This window comes from Notolabrus celidotus, chromosome 9, assembly GCF_009762535.1.
Source record: "Notolabrus celidotus isolate fNotCel1 chromosome 9, fNotCel1.pri, whole genome shotgun sequence".
In the NCBI taxonomy this organism is placed as follows: Eukaryota; Metazoa; Chordata; class Actinopteri; order Labriformes; family Labridae; genus Notolabrus; species Notolabrus celidotus.
In genome coordinates this window covers 5,241,287-5,258,315 of record NC_048280.1, presented here as the reverse complement: position 1 = coordinate 5,258,315, position 17,029 = coordinate 5,241,287, and the positions used below count along the sequence as shown (strand labels likewise).

At 41.3% G+C, this 17,029-nt stretch overlaps 1 protein-coding gene across 2 annotated transcripts in view; it reads left to right on the top strand.

Moving 5' to 3' along the window:
- LOC117819545 (phospholipid-transporting ATPase ID-like) overlaps nucleotides 1-15,071 on the top strand; it is a 67,038-nt gene extending 51,967 nt beyond the window's left edge. The window contains exons 14-28 of one of the 2 annotated variants that reach the window (XM_034692970.1): nucleotides 287-330; nucleotides 534-699; nucleotides 2,516-2,704; nucleotides 2,853-2,968; nucleotides 3,469-3,633; nucleotides 3,729-3,840; nucleotides 5,068-5,173; nucleotides 6,192-6,333; nucleotides 6,608-6,791; nucleotides 7,087-7,310; nucleotides 8,739-8,822; nucleotides 8,940-9,185; nucleotides 9,263-9,401; nucleotides 11,062-11,192; nucleotides 12,464-15,071. In XM_034692970.1, the coding sequence (XP_034548861.1) occupies nucleotides 287-330; nucleotides 534-699; nucleotides 2,516-2,704; nucleotides 2,853-2,968; nucleotides 3,469-3,633; nucleotides 3,729-3,840; nucleotides 5,068-5,173; nucleotides 6,192-6,333; nucleotides 6,608-6,791; nucleotides 7,087-7,310; nucleotides 8,739-8,822; nucleotides 8,940-9,185; nucleotides 9,263-9,401; nucleotides 11,062-11,192; nucleotides 12,464-12,793 (2,378 nt within the window). In that variant the 3' untranslated portion in view covers nucleotides 12,794-15,071. The remainder of the gene's footprint in view (nucleotides 1-286; nucleotides 331-533; nucleotides 700-2,515; nucleotides 2,705-2,852; nucleotides 2,969-3,468; nucleotides 3,634-3,728; nucleotides 3,841-5,067; nucleotides 5,174-6,191; nucleotides 6,334-6,607; nucleotides 6,792-7,086; nucleotides 7,311-8,738; nucleotides 8,823-8,939; nucleotides 9,186-9,262; nucleotides 9,402-11,061; nucleotides 11,193-12,463) is intronic. The other variant, XM_034692971.1, reaches the window with a different exon arrangement.
- The last annotated feature ends 1,958 nt before the right edge of the window (nucleotides 15,072-17,029 follow it).

Sequence of the window (17,029 nt, the reverse complement as noted above, 5' to 3'; positions counted from 1 at the left end):
TCAATTCCTGAAAAATTGAAACACTGTGTAAAATGTTGATAAAAGCAGGTTTTGATGGTTTGCAAATCATTTATACTGTTTATTTAATTAAAAATGTGCTTTGATTACAAATGAAATGTTGACTTAATATGCTCATAAAAAGATGGGACCGGGCTGTTGCATCACCTCTTCTTTTAACAGCACTGTGTAAATGCCTGAGGACCAAACTGTCAGCATGTTTGTGTTCTGGTTTGTGTGAAGGATCCAAGACGTGCGTTTACATGATTTACTGTCTGTGCTTTTTTAGGGGATGTTTGTGACTACACAGGCCAAAGACTAGAAATCACAGAGGTGAGTTGATGCATCATCATGGAGACATTTAGTAGTTGTGTATTTATGCATTATACCATAACAGCCTCTCCTCATCAAGAACTTTAATCTATAAAACAGATGCTTAACCAGACACTTAACGGGAGTTGTGATGAAGGACATAAAGGAAAGATTCCCGTTGTTGTTTTGATACCAGCAGTAGATTCTCTCCTCTCTCATCACAGGACACAGAGACGGTAGACTTCTCCTTCAACCCGTTGGCTGACCCTCGCTTTGTGTTCCACGACCACGCCCTGGTGGAGGCGGTGAAGCTGGAGAACCCCGAGGTCCACGCCTTCTTCAGACTGCTCGCCCTCTGCCACACCGTCATGGCCGAGGAGAAGAGAGAAGGTGAGGGAGGGATGCAGGGGAGGAAGGGAAGAAATTGCAGAAGATTGTAACTATTGTAAGATTGTAATTGTTTTTATCGAAAGGCCTTCCTGTAATATTGTTTTATCCAAGATGCTACATTTATTTTTAATCTATTTTTATTCACTCATCATTTTATTGTTTTACTGATTTTAATATGTTTTATTGTTTTAATTGCTTTTAGTAGTTTCTCTTTTAGCTTTCCCTCTTAAATTGTCTTGCCAGCCCATATATACCCCCCTCTTGCTTTGTTCTCTTTATTGTGGGTTTTTATGATGTTAAGCATTTTGTAACGTCTGTTTTGATAAGTGCTTTATAAATAAACTTTATTATTATTATACAACAGTCAGAATCTAGTTGTTGTAATACCGCTGCAGTACCAGGCAGCGCCCCAAGGTGGAGCCACTTTTCTGACATGTTGCTACTCTCTGAACTGTTACATTCAGACCGAGAGGATTTTAGTGACGAGTTGACATGACGTGACGTGAGACCAGTTTGCTTCTGGCGTTGCTCATGTTAGTGAAAGTTAATAACCATTGTCAAGGGGTTTTGACCAATCAGAATCAAGCGTCTTTCACAGACGGAAGATCAGTAAGAAAGCCGGGTAATAAGTTACATTATTCATTACAATGTTACAATGTTACAATGTCATTTAGCAGACGCTTTTATCCAAAGCGACGTACATACGAGAACAAGAACAACACAAGCAAAGATCTAGACAAGAGGAAACAAGATCAGTAAGAGTAACAAGGTGCTTCAATTCAATTTGGGTGCAGGTACTGCCAAGCAGTGTAAAGGCAATGCACAAAAGAAAGTAAGGAATTTTTTTTTTTTTTTTTTTTCCCGAAATAAGGAACATCTACAATGAAGCAACCAACCAATTTAAGACCTTCCATTATCATCATCAACAATTAACATCACCACAATAATGACCAAAGTACCAAGTGCTGGGTCCCTCAAGAGCTGAACACAGATTCCCAGAGTAGAGCAGGACAGTGCGAGTCAACTGTAGCTGGAAGACATGAGGGAACAACAGTGGAGAACAGTCTAGCTAAGTGCATAGTGCTTCCTAAAGAGCTGGGTCTTTAGCTGTCTTTAGAAAGTAGAGAGGGACTCTGCAGATCGAATGGAGTTGGACAATTCATTCCACCATTTAGGGACAACAGAAGAGAAGAGTCCAGCTAGTGATTTTGAGGCCTTGTGTGCTGGAAGCACTAGGCGCTTTTCAGAGGCTGAGCGTAGCGGGCGAGAAGGGCAGTAGACCTGGATGAGGGGTTCCGGGTAAACTGGAGCGGTTTTGGTTCCTGCTTTGTAAGTCATGATTAGAGTTTTGTATCTGATGCGAGCTGCAACTGGAAGCCAGTGTAGCGAAATGAGCAGGGGAGTGACATGAGCTGTCTTAGGCTGGTTGAAGACCAGACGTGCTGCTGCTGCGTTCAGGATCATTTGCAGAGGTTTAACTGTGAATGCAGGGAGGGCCTGCCAGTAGAGAGTTGCAGTAGTCAATGCGTGACATTACAAGAGCTTGAACCAGAAGCTGTGTTGCGTGTTCTGTCAGGTAGGGTCTGATCCTCTTGATGTTATAGAGGGAAAAAACGGCAGGACCGAGCAATCGAGGCAATGGTAACAGGAATGCCTGTTTTAGGAGACAGATGGATGCACTTTAGCAACTTTAAGCTCAACTGAAGGCTTCAGATCATTGTTTCATAGGCTCAAGATAAAAATGTCTTGTTCCTGGGACTTGGAAAAGGATCGCTCTTCTTCCAGTTACTGAATCATTCATCTTTCTCTCCTGCAGGTGAGATTTTCTACCAGGCCCAGTCTCCAGACGAGGGAGCTTTGGTCACAGCCGCCAGGAACTTTGGATTTGTCTTCCGCTCACGAACGCCAGACAGCGTTTCCATCATGGAGATGGGCCAGCAGTGCAGCTATGAACTCCTCGCTATCCTAGACTTTAACAACGTCCGCAAGAGGATGTCTGTCATAGGTAGAAACCCGGTGTGATGTTTATAATCAAGGCATTTTATTTCATCCTGTCTTGATAACATAACTCATATTTGTTCTCATGTATCTGTGCTTGTGTGTGTGTGTGTGTGTGTGTGTGTGTGTGTGTGTGTGTGTGTGTGTGTGTTCAGTTCGGAGTCCAGAAGGGAAGCTGTCTCTCCTCTGTAAAGGTGCAGACACCATCATCTACGAGAGGCTGCATCAGTCCTGCAGCAAGCTGATGGATGTCACCACAGAGCATCTTAATGTCAGTAATATGTGTGTTTGTAGGGCTTTCAAATGAATGCATTGAAAGCTGAACACAGATTGAATGCACTCTAACGTCGTATATCACCGATCATACAGCCATGCACAGAGAATAATCTGTACTCTTTTCAAAGACTAGTCTGGCCTCCAACAAACCCATTCAGTGAATTAGAAGTTGTAAATTCCTGACTAAAGCCTTTCTCTTCCTCTGTTTATCTCCTCTTGAATACCTCTTTTGATTCCCTCTCCTCTCTTTATCTCTGTTTTCCTTCTTCAGCACATGTAACAGAGAAGATATCAAACACTCATTATCTCTTGTTTGTCTTCTCCTGTCTGGTAGTTTAAACCTGCATCGCAAAAATCAAACAACTGGGAACATGAGTTTAACTTCTGTTTACATCTTTACATTCCATTGGCTGCTGTGAGATCTCGTCCCTCCAGGATGTGTATTCGTTCATGTGAAGGGTCAATACGTTTATGTCTGTGCTTGATGATCTGCAGGAGTTTGCAGGGGAAGGCCTGAGGACTCTGGCGCTGGCCTACAAGGATCTGGACGAGGAGTATTTCATTCAGTGGAAACAGCGCCACCATGAGGCCAGCACGGCTCTGGACGACAGAGAGGAGAAACTGGACGAGCTGTTCGAGGAGATCGAGAAAGATCTACTTGTAGGAGAAGGAAACACTCATAAAGTGACTGGATTGTTATTTAAGTGTGTGTTTTTGACAAGTGATGGATTTTGTTTTTCTGGTGTGTGTCCCAGCTCCTCGGTGCGACCGCCATCGAAGACAAGTTACAAGATGGAGTCCCGCAGACGATCGAGCAGCTCTCCAAAGCCGACATCAAAATCTGGGTTTTGACCGGTGACAAACAAGGTACAAACTTCAAATATAATGAGATGTTAATTCATTATTAATGAATTCATATTAAAACTGGGGTTGGTAATCAGATTTAGATACACTTTTTGTTATACTGGTTAAAATGATCTTTATGTCCTGATGGCAATCAATACATGATGTGTTCCTAAAAAAGAGCGGAAAAAAGCTGCTATCTACAGCCGGAGTAAACCTGGGAAAACACCAACCAATCAGCCTTTTTTGGGTGCCAAAATTTTAAACCATTCAAATCCCGTCCTGCCGTTCTGCCCGCCTCCTGCGCGTACATTTCCCCAGCGTGCACTCTGAGTCCCCGTCTCCTGCCTCTGCTTCCCCTGACTCTACTGACTGCCCCTCTCACTCGACCTCAGGCCTGTCCCCTCTGACCCGATGAGGTGCTTTGCTCAGGACTGTAGTCCGGATCAGAGTCTAAAAAGCTCTCACCACGGGGGCTCTGACAAGCAGAAGAATGAATGACATTTACTAAGTCCTACAGAAAGTGTATATGTACTGTAGCATCCGTCCGGACACTGTAGGGATGACGAGACGATTCATGAACACGTTTAACACGACAACCAACAAAGCAACAATCAATGTTTGAATGAATGAAGAACTTCTGCTCTTGTCTCTCCTCTCTCCCGCTCACACACTCTACACCTCTCCTGATGCCTTCACTGACCGTCAACACTGTAGGAATTAAGAACATCTACACTGAACACATTTAACAAACAGTAGAGTTGTTACAGTATTATATATGTGTTATAACTTTTCTCCTGATATCGTGTCACCAGTACAACTGGATAATGCTAGAATGACAGTTGTGAGTACTAACAGCAGCCATGTTTGTTTGTGTTTTTAACTTTCACTATGATAATGTTTTGGTGAGGACCGGTTTTGAATCAGTCACCATCATATGGTCGCAAGTCAGCGGCGCTCATGCATGTGAGCGGGGGGGGCGTCGTTTTGGAGGAGCTCTGAGGGAGGAGGGGAGGGGTTAGACGGAGTCATGAGGAAATGCTACATTCAAATTCATGCTAGTTTTCCGAGACTGCAAACCCCAGCTTTAAGATGTAAAATGAATATTGCATAATATTACAAGTAGGCCTTTGGATAAGAAGATTCAAAAGAAGATATTTGTTCTATTGTTCTTAGTGCTTACCTTTTTAAAGTGCTAACAAGTTCATGTTATTGATGAATGCAAAATGATTGGTGTTGTTTGTGTTGCAGAAACTGCAGAAAACATCGGGTACTCGTGCAACTTACTGCGGGAGGAGATGAACGAGGTCTTCATCATCTCTGGGAACTCACCTGAAGATGTCCGACAGGAGCTGAGGTCAGGGGAGGTCTTTAAAAACAGTTATAATACGACCTGGCATTAGTTAGTTTTTAATCCTTTGATCATATGTATAATTCTTATGGCTAATAATAAGTGTTTGATCATAAGTTCTCCCTGAAATTATGCTTTATCTGATGGTGTAAAGATATCACACACATACTCTGGTAGTATACAGCAGAGAGGAGAGGCAAGAGGAGAAGTTCTTCATTCATTCAAACATTGATTGTTGCTTTGTTGGTTGGCGTGATCACGGCCGACAGTGACCGGTTATTAAAACTCAACGTGTTCACGACTCGGCTCGTCATCACTACAGCATCTGGACGGACGCTACGATACATATACATTTTCTGTAGGACTTACTGAACGTCATTAATTCTTCTGCTTGTCAGAGCCCCCGTGGTGAGAGCTTTTTAGACTCTGATCCGGACTACAGTCCTGAGCACCTCATCGGGTCAGAGAGGACAGGCCCGAGGCCGAGCAAGAGGGGCAGTAAATAGAGGAAGGGGAAGCAGAGACAGGGGACGGGGACTCAGAGTACACGCCGGGGAAATGTACACGCAGGAGGAGGGCAGAACGGCAGGACAGGATTTGATTGGTTTAAAATTTTGGACCCATAAAAACAGTGATTGGTTAGTGTTTTCCCAGTTTTACTCCGGCTGTAGATAGCAGCTTTTCTTCGCTCTTTTTTAAGAACACATTATGTAATGATCGCCATCAGGACATAAAGATCATTTTAACCAGTATAACAAAAAGTGTATCTAAATCTGATTACCAACCCCAGCTTTAAGTACATTTAAAGTCCCAGTTGATTTTATTGTCAGTATATAAAGTTACTCTTAAATGTTCATAGATTCTCTTCTGAGTAGTAAAAATATGCATAAATAAGTGACAGACAATAATTAGATAAACAGTGGAGTTGTTTTTACTTCAATGTGCAGATTTATTGAAAAAAAAAGAGTAAAACAATTTAAAGCTGATTCCTTTAATCCATCTGTTTTATTTTCTTCATGATCAGTGATGCACAAAGCTCCATGACACCAGCTGCAGTCGAGGATTCTGCATTTCTGCCGCAAGGAACTCTGGGTAACGGTCTGAAGGTGACCTCAGATGAAGTGTTTATCGGAGAGTATGGCCTGGTCATCAACGGACACAGTCTGGTACGTCCAAAGAAGATGCATAATCACATTGCATGTCGTCACTGCTGGACATTTTCTGGCTACAAACTCTGATCCATTAAAAAGACACCAACATGAAGTGTGCTCAAGTAACCAACTGTTATCACGGCATCATTAGGTCCTTTGTTTTGAATTGGTTTGTTTAAAATTGTATCTAAGCTTCTCGTTATTACATCTTGTTACATAGACACCTGCTATTGCTGACACTGCACAGTTTGAATATTCACTTCCTTTATCTCCCCCGTGTTCCCCTCAGGCGTACGCCCTGGAGCGCAGCCTGGAGCAGGAGTTTCTAAAGACGGCGTGCATGTGTAAGGCAGTGATCTGCTGCAGAGTCACTCCTCTGCAGAAAGCTCAGGTGGTCGAGCTCGTCAAGAAGTACAAAAAGGTCGTCACACTGGCCATAGGAGACGGAGCCAACGATGTCAGCATGATCAAAGGTAGATCCATCCCAATGTGCACCCTCTATTTGTGAGAATTTAATATGTTTTTGCCCCTTTTAGGACATCTGTGTGTGGATTTGGCTGATGAAATATGCATCTTTACAAAGATTTTTGGACCCTTAAGAATCCTGTTTCTGTTTCCATAGAATAAACTCTGTCCACCTTTCAGCACTGGATGTCATCCACACTTCCTATCTTTATATTTATCCAGAATTTCTGACCTGTATAGTTTTCCCTAAACACCCAGTCACAGTCTTCATCCCTTTTCTTCCTCCTGTCTTTGTCCATGCAGCGGCTCATATAGGTGTGGGGATCTCCGGTCAGGAGGGCATGCAGGCGGTGCTGTCCAGCGACTACTCCTTCGCCCAGTTCCGCTTCCTGCAGCGCCTCCTGCTGGTGCACGGACGCTGGTCTTACCTGCGCATGAGCAAATTCTTGAGATACTTCTTCTACAAGAACTTCACCTTCACCTTAGTTCACTTCTGGTTCGCCTTCTTCTGCGGCTTCTCTGCACAGGTGAGAATGACTACTGCAAATTTTACCAGCCTAATAGTTTGACTTGATTGTTCCTTGATCTTGTTTTTTTTCCCAGAAAATGCTAAAAAAAAGTATTGAAAGTATTATTTATCCATTTTTTTTCCAACATTGTTTTTATTGATTTTCCCAACTTTAAGCATATACATAAATATACATTTATACACATATATCTTTGCATCTATGTGCAAAAATGCAATACAGAACAGACACCTAAGGTACAAAAAGGGAGGACATAAAGAACTAAACACATCCTGCATTCATATGCAGGTGGACCCTCAAACTTAGAAATAGAAAATTAAATAAATAAATTAGTAATTAATTAAATAAATAAAAAAAAAATCAATAAATAAACTTAAGTAAATAATAATTATAATAACAATAATAGTATATTAAATAAAATAGATTAATAAATAAATTAAATAAATAAATGAATACAAATAAAAAATAAAGACATCAAAATTATTAATAATGATAATGATAATTGTTTTTTAAATAAAATATAATAAATGCATAAATAAGTAAAATAAGAGATATAATTAAATAAATAAATAAAAGTAAATAATCATAATAATGATAATAGTATATTAAATGAAATATAATAAATAAATTGAATAAAAACATAAATACATAATAATTATAATAATAATAATTTGGAAAATATATTAAATGAAATATAATAATTAAATAAATAACATTTTTAAAAAATAAATACGAGTTAATAATAATAATGATAATAGTATATTACTCAACTCAACTCAACTCAACTTTATTTATAAAGCACTTTAAGAACAACAGCAGTTGGACACAAAGTGCTGTACAGAAACATAATGGATAAAAACAAACAATAAAATCATAAAATCAATAAGAACAATAAGATAAAATAAAGTTGGAAAATAAAAATTAAAAGGCACTAAAACAAGAGCAGGGTCTCATGCTGAGTCGAAAGCCAGGGAATAAAAATGGGTTTTAAGATACATTTTATTAAATAAAATATAATAAATAAATAAAATACAGTAAAACAGTTTGTGTAGTGTGTCATTAGTTTGAGTTGGGGAGTGTTTAAGGTGTTGCATCAGGTGTCTGGTATTTGAGCATCTAACATTAACATGGGTATCACAGTGGGCCATCTATCATCCCCAGGTCCCTCCATCAGGTGTGCGATGTCGGTCTCCTCTAGATATTTACAAAGGGACCCCAGATATTTTTAAAGAGAGACTCCCTGTCCCTTATAGTGTGCGTAACTTTTTCTAAGGGAGGTGTTGTAGACAATTCAGAAAGCCATTTATTTAATCTTGGTGTACCACAATTTTTCCATGAATGAAAAGCTTCTACTATCTTAATTATATCCAAGAATCAATGTTGAAGAAGGAATAAACAGATCTTTCTGTTTCTGACTTTGCTTTGCAGACAGTGTATGATGAGTGGTTCATAACACTCTACAACCTGGTGTACACAGCACTACCTGTGCTGGGAATGAGTCTGTTTGATCAGGTAACTGTGTAATCTTTAAAGAGGTTGAAACCATAAACTCATCAGGAAAACACTTTGTCTTTCGTCTGCGAGCTCATTCACACTGACCTCACAGCTTTGTCTCCCCCTGCTGGTCAGGATGTGGACGACAAGTGGAGTTTCGAGCATCCTCAGCTCTACGTTCCCGGCCAACTTAACCTCTACTTCAGCAAGAAGACCTTCTTCAAGTGTGCCCTCCACAGCTGCTACAGCTCCTTAGTGCTCTTCTTCATTCCCTATGCAGCCATGCAAGACACAGTGAGGGGCGACGGGAAGGACGTCTCAGACTACCAGTCCTTTGCTCTCCTAACACAGACATGTCTGCTGTTTGCTGTCACAATACAGGTATGAGGGGCCTGCTCTTCTGGATAATACTACATCACTACATATACTACATATTTTTTATATTTTTGTGTCTGCAGTTGGGGTTGGAGATGTCCTACTGGACAGCAGTGAACACTTTCTTCGTGTTGGGCAGCCTTGGCATGTACTTTGCGGTCACATTCACCATGTACAGTAACGGCTTGTATCTCATGCTGCCGTCAGTGTTCTCTTTCATGGGTAAGTGGTAGATTTTCTTTGTGCTATCACATAATTATGTTGGTTGTTGAGTCTTTACATGCTTGATTGCTCCTTGGAAAAGCTGTCTCTGCTCTTTAAACAAGACTACTCCAAAATCAGTTGAGTTGAATCAGGGCCTGTGTCCACCAACAGCGTTTCTAGTGCTGGCAGCGCCCATGACCTGGGCCCATATGAATCCAGCTATTAGCGATGAAAACGGACCGTTTGTACTTATAGTGAAAACAAAATCAATTAGCTGTCTGCATGAGCCAGGATAACGCCCCAACAAAGCATTACATTTAATGGCGGTGGAGCCCACCATCACAGGTGCTAACAGCAGGATTACCCCACCTGTTAGGCTGTTTAAAGGATGGAGGACATCGTGCTTATGCGTTACTGTTTAAGACAAAATATAAAATGTAAGTTGAAGTACATCTGTAGATTATTTCACATGAATGAATTAAATACATAATTCTTAGGTAACCTACCAGCAATACCGTGAAGTGAGTCCTTCCAAAACAACTCCGTTAACAAGTCCTCATCCTTCAATGGGGGGACAGGTGGTCCTCCACTTGGACCACGTTGGTATTTTATTTTTTAGGTCTTGTACTCTGCGCTCAGAAACATCACACACATTTACCCACTTCAAGATCTGAAGCCAAACTTTCCCCTTTACCCTTGTTTATCTTTGAGGATTGACTTGCTGATAACAGCTGTTTGTTCATTCTATATTCTTGTAATAAAATGTCCATTTCTTCTTCCACTGAAAGATTGTTTCTTCTTGATCTTCTCTCAGTCACAGCGGTACCGCTCGCCATGTTTATGGTTGTTTATGTGTAGCAGGCATGCAAAATTTGAATTTGTTGGATAGGGGTTTTCCAGTAGGTTCCCTGGACATATGACGTTTTGCACCAGCCTTTCTTTCATGGTGCAATTAGTTAATTGGCCAACTATTTGCAGTCGTGCATGCAGCTAAAGCGGTAATGTTAAGACTAATGTTCCTGTTTGTGTAAGTCTGGACGTGCATACGGGCCCTGAATGTCAGAGCGCTTCTCTCCAGAGTTTACTGCTGCTAGGTTTTAAAAGTCGTCCCTCCACACTGCTGCCAAGTCTGTTTTAAATTCAAACAAGTGTGGTTAGTTTAATCTCCGGACGAACCTTTCGTTGTTGACAAAGTTCACATCAGGAGTCTTGCCTCTTCTCGATTTTGATTGGTTGACGATCAAGAAGTGAAACTGACGAGAGTGGCCGTTTTGCAAAAGTTTACTTCTTTCATGCCTACAGAGTTCATACAGAGTTCGCTGAGCAATAAAAACGCTGAGGCACAATCTCTGCGAGTGGACACAGGCCCTTATGCGATCAAACACATTACCTGTGTTCAGTTTAGTGTGTTAGCACTGGAACAATATTTAATATTCAACCAACCTTAAAAGCAAATCTGGCACTGCACTTTTGTATCTAGCATCAGTTTGACAGCCTTTACAAAAATCATTTAATCTACATTTCAATCAAACAGGAAGAACTCATCTATGCAGGAGGATGTTAACAGAAGTGTGTAATCTAAGATAGTGTTGGTGATTTCAGTGAGTGTGTGAGGAGTCAGAAGAAGACCACTGACAAGTGCATAGATGAAAAGATAAATGTGTGTGTTTTTCTGCAGGGACCGCCCGAAATTCTTTGAATCAGCCGAATGTTTGGCTGACGATCTTCCTCACCACCATCCTGTGTGTTCTTCCTGTGGTTACCTACCGCTTCCTGTTTATACAGCTCTGCCCCACCATCAATGACAAGGTACTGATCACTTCAGAATTATTCCAGGCTTGATGTTTTGTTTTGCTCGCAGGCTAAGCAGTCCCCTCCAGGAAGTTGCGATTTTGCGATCGCAACTATCAACGCAAATTCAACCAATCAGCGCGACTTTTTTTGCGGCCTTGCAATTTTATACAATCACCGCAACTTTCCCACAAATTTGACCAATTACCTCAATCTCAGCCCCTGTACGTCATCGGTTTCATCATCAATTTGACTTCCTTGGAACATAAACATAAGTCCTCACTTGCTCGGCACTTTCAACAACAAAACATGCACAGAGAACGGGTGAAAAGAGGACAGCAGGCAGGACAAGTGATAATGACAACGTTATTATTTATAGATTGAGGGGCTCAGTGTTAGCTTGGTCTCTACCTGCAGCAGGTGTGCTTTATGAACCAGCTCTCCTCACCTCCATGCATCTGTCTCATCTTCATTGAGGATTTTAACCCCCGGTGTGTGCTAGTGACAAAGACACAACCGGGGGACGTCTGTTGACTATTTGATGTTTGACGTTGTTGCCGTGGTTACCGTAAAAAGCTCTGCGTCTACAGCTTGATTTAATCCAGTTTGGTGAAACATCAGACACATTTAGTAAGTTTGGATCAACTCCTTGTCATCAAAGATGCAGATTCATTTCAGAGTGCCATGAACTGACTAACTGTGCCTCTGTTGCTGCGAGGTGCATTCAGGGACCGTCGTAAATGTGCAATATAGTCCTTTCATGGCATTTCTCTGTGAATCAAGAGAATCAAAATACAGTCAGTGGCCACTTCAAGAATGTTTTCTAAAAGCAACTGTAATTTAGCATATTTAATTGCCCCTGAGATGTTATTGGGAGGAAAAAAGCAAAAAAAAAAATCGCAACTTTCACCGCAATTTTTTCAAAAAGCTGTCGCAAATTCAGGCTTTTTGGGCCGCAACAATCACAAAGAAATCCCGCGAAATCCTGGAGGGACTGGATAAGCTACAGGTGACCTTTTTATACAAGAAGTGCTTTTGCCTGTCTTTTTTTTTTTTTCCCCACAGATCTGTTTGTTGACATTTTGTTAAATGTGAACAACACAAAAGACAAGACAGTACACAGACAGAGTGACACAGAATGATTACAACAACTATAATAATAATAGTAGAAATTATATTAAAATTCAAATTATATAGAGAAGTGTATACAAATTAATTAAAAAGTTATTGGTCAGTCAATAAGGTGCCCTTAACGTTTCATCTCTGTCACTCTCTGCTCAAACTCTCAGGTGATGTTTAAGGTGAGACAAGCCAAAGCCCCGCCTCCCCCTCCTCCTCGACGCACCCGAATCCGCCGCACCAGCTCCCGCCGCTCTGGCTACGCCTTCTCGCACGCGCAGGGCTACGGAGACCTGGTGACGTCTGGCCGATTCCTTCGGCGTCCCGCAGTGACACGGTCTTCAGGTTTTCCCAACATCGGACGCACCACCACCGGCTTCAGTCCGATGGGACGATCGGCGGGATACAGCCCGACGGGACGGCCTCAGAACACCAAGGCCCCGGACGTGGAGGTGACGTCGCTGCAGATGTACAGAACTTTCAGGGAGCCGGCTCTTTGACAGTAAGATGGTGTTGGACAAAAGTGCTTAAACTCCCCATTTGTTCCCTTTAAACTTTGATCTCTCTCTCTGGAGGAGGATTTAAAGGAGCTACAGCAAAGTACCACCTTGATTAGTATACGGATTGTTCATGTTGAACGTGAGTCATGCAGAGCAAACACATGAGAGGTTTCTGACACTGCAATAAAAACAGTAACAGGGGGATTTACTTTCCAGTAGGAGCTACCACAGAGGACAAAATGTCTTCATGTTTACAGACTACCAGGACTTCTTCTACCCTGGGAGTCCAGAACCACAGCAGGAATTTTTACAGAGGAGATAACCAGCTAAACTGAACTATTCTGCATGAGAATATTTTAGTTTTGTACTTTTAAGTGTCTACCTATCCTTAAAGCTGGACTCTCAGTTAGCACTTTGGGAGAAAACTGAATGTTTCAAAGATGAAGAATGTGTAAAACTTCTCCCAACAAAAAGCTGAACTGCTCGGCAGAAGAAGCTTTGTTGACCCAGTTGGGCATTTTCTTCTGCTTCTTTTCTGTCAAACCTTTTCTGTGTTCTGAAATAAAAGCAGGAAACAAATCTCAAATCAGGGAGCAGACCCTGTGTTGGATTCCGACCTAAAAGACTGGAGCATTAGAATTTCAGTGTTGGGTACCGATATGCAATGAGATCTACTTTGAACATTATACAAGGCTTTATGATAGTTGAAATACAGGGTTACAAAATCACCCTACATAGCCGCCTAGCGAGACCTCTTTGGCTCTACTACACAGATCCTGTATCAAGCCAGATCACCTTAGATCTACTTTAAAGTGATGCTAGTCCAGGATGTCTTAAATGCACCTGCTTCGGACCAGACTGAGTACCTCTTTGTCTGCATCTGCTGGCAAAACACCAGAAATCAACCACGTCTATCTGCTTTAAGAGGTCTTTCATACTGAACACATGAACACACTACAAAGCTGACTGGCGGACCTGGTAACCCATTGAGGGCCACAATAGGACTTTTTCTGCATCAGTCTTACTTCATGTACTGTAAAACTTGATTTAATAGCTCCAGCTTTTATTTCTTTCAACCTATAAACTCACCTGGCCTTTATTTGGGGCAGGCCACTATAGGAGGCAGGCATGTATTTTTATGATTATTGTAATTATTCAGCCTTTCTGCTTTCTCCAATGCCGCAGTGGACGTCAGTAAAATGTGACCTGTTGTGTTTGTCTTCTAATTAAGATATGCTTTTTTTTTTCAAAGCATGCAGTGGCACCCTGGGACTGTAAAAGGGACTGTTAATTGGGCTTTTATTTTGAAGTTTGAAGGTTTTAACTCTAGCAGAAAGATAGCTTATTTTTCAATCAATCAATCAATCAATCAATCAATCAATCAATCAATCAATCAATCAATCAATCAATCAATCAATCAATCAATCAATCAATCAACCAACCAACCAACCAACCAACCAACCAACCAACCAACCAACCAACCAACCAACCAACCAACCAACCAACCAACCAACCAACCAACCTACCTACCTACCTACCTACCTACCTACCTACCTACCTACCTACCTACCTACCTACCTACCTACCTACCTACCTACCTACCTACCTACCTACCTACCTACCTACCTACCTACCAAGCAAGCAAGCAAGCAAGCAAGCAAGCAAGCAAGCAAGCAAGCAAGCAATCAATCAATCAATCAATCAATCAATCAATCAATCTTTATTTGTATAGCTCCAGATCACAACAAACGTTATCTCAAGACCCTTTTACAAACATAGGAGGTCTAGACCGTACTCTATGTTAAATTATTAACACAGACCCAACACCAAGACAAGTACGACTCAGTCTTACCCCACCTTAATCCACCATGAGCATTGCACCTCGCAGTATTTAGCTAGCTAGTTACAGCGGAGAGGAAAAACTTCCTTTAACAGGCAGAAGCCTCAACCAGGACCAGACTCATGTTAGACACACATCTGCCTGATGGATAGAGGGACAATCAGACTGATGTTGTATCAGCTCACTCAGAAGAAGTAACATTATAGGAAATAATACGACTGGCTTTAATTTTAAAAGACATGAGTTCAGGGCACTGGTTTAGCTCTGAGGGTGAGGAGACACTTCATGTAATGAGGCAAAATCCTTGTTGCACCGGCACTAGCCTGTCACTAATTGTTGCCTCTCATCCTGCACTCTCTCTCTCCCCTCATGTCCTGTTTCTCTACTGCTCCAAAAGACTGTAGAGGAGTGTTTAATGAGAGATAAAAGTCTATAAAGTCACGTTTGTCGTTTCCTTACTTGAGGTTGAGAGTGGAGCAGCTGCCTCTTCCACATCTATGGATTCACATTCATTTATTATTTGGAGTGTGGATGTTCAAAGAAAAGACTGTGGTGGGAAAAATACAGACATGATAGTATGTTGTTCTTGCTTTGATCAGAAGCTAGAAACATTCACACATACCAAACCTCCTGTGATTTGCATATTGTTATCTGTTCCCATGGCTGAGGAGCAGACCATAAGGTGAGAAGTCAGGAAGGTGACCAGGAAGCAAGAGGTGATAAGAAACTCTCTTGTTTGTCTTACAGTTCTTTGAAGATGCTTAATGATGTGTTAATACTATTCTCTGAAGAGGATAAGTAACGTGTTGTATCTTCACTCTGGGTCAGTTGAGCAGACCTTGTCTCGGTTGTTAGATCACTCTGCCATCTGACCGCTTTGCAAAGCTTACTGAAGGCCGGAATAAAGCTCACAAAGACAAACCGTTGTTGTTTGAGTCTATCATTTCCAGATTTCCACCACAAATTTGGTGTCAGAAGTGGGATCGCAAGAGTGAGAGTTTCTGGATCCCGGCTTCAAAGGTGATAGTGCACGTCCTGGAGAAATATCTTCAGCTTCATCCTCCCCAGAAAAGGACGGGTCGAGACGGAGGACCTGAGATCCGGACCAGACTCTTTCACCTCTGCGATCGACACAACTCAATGGTGAGAATCTGAAAATTTGACTTCTAAATCTATGTCATAGAAAATTTTAGATCTTTTGTGAGAAAAAAAAAAAAAAAAAAAAAAAAAAAAAAAAATAGAGAGAAAAACAGAAATTAAGTAAAGAAATAACTGTCTGAAAAAGTCCCTGGGAGGGTTAAAGTCCCTAAAAAGGGTTAGAAGCCCTTAAGTTAAAGGGTTAAAGTCCCTGAAGGGTTAAAGTCCCTGACCAAATGTTTTAAACCAAGGTTTAGAAGAAACCTGGAGGTGCACGGACGCGTGGCCTTTACAACAGCGCGCTGTGGGGAACAGACAGATAGTAAATAAAATAAAATAAAATAAAAATAGGAAAAAAAAAAAATGTTTTAAACAAACAAAAAAAAAGGTTCTAAATTGAGATTTTTAAACAAAACGTATATAGTAATAATTGGTTCCATCAGTTGGTTAGATTGTTACAAATATTGCGTTATTCTCAATATTTTTTTTGTTGTTGTTGGTTTTTGAGCTGTGTTTGTGTAAGAGAATTGTTTAAAGATCCAAAAGAGGATAAAATGGGGAAATGTAACAGTAAAAGTCAAACAAAAGAGGATCCTATTCCAAATTTTCCTAACGTAAATTTTATGATCACTAATTATGGCATTACAGCTGTTTCACAGTTACAGTTTTGGGTAAAAGAATGTGGTTTTCCAGAAAAAGGAAGCTTTAGCATGAGACAACTAGAACAACTCAAAGATAAGTTGCAAGAAAGAGAGAAACAGAGTAAGGGTAAAGAGAAAGATAAAGTTAAATGGGAAAGTTTTAACATGTGGTGGAGTGAAGCACAATGTAGGGCAAGAAAAACACAGGCAGGGATAGAGAAACGCTCATCTGTGTCTCAGTGTGTTAAAATGCAGCAGATCGACCCTGACTCCGACCAGGCGCCGCCAAGACAACTCCAACATCAGGCTGCTCCAGACGATGAAGGGGGTGCAGGAGGACAGCAAGCAGCAATTGCTTTCATAGTCGCACCGCCAGGCATCATGGTTCCACCAATCTACCCACCACTGCCGGACAGTTGCTTGACCTATTCTAGTTCAAGCCACACTAGAACTGAATTTAAGTATGGCTTTCCACCGCCATACCAGAATCCTAAAGGAGGACAGGATGTTCGTGCAGATCCAATAACACCATGGGAGGCTCATCTTCGTAACAGTTTTCTGCAAGGCATGATTCCAGCTATTGCTGACCAGATCAAACGCTCCTGTATTACATGGGAA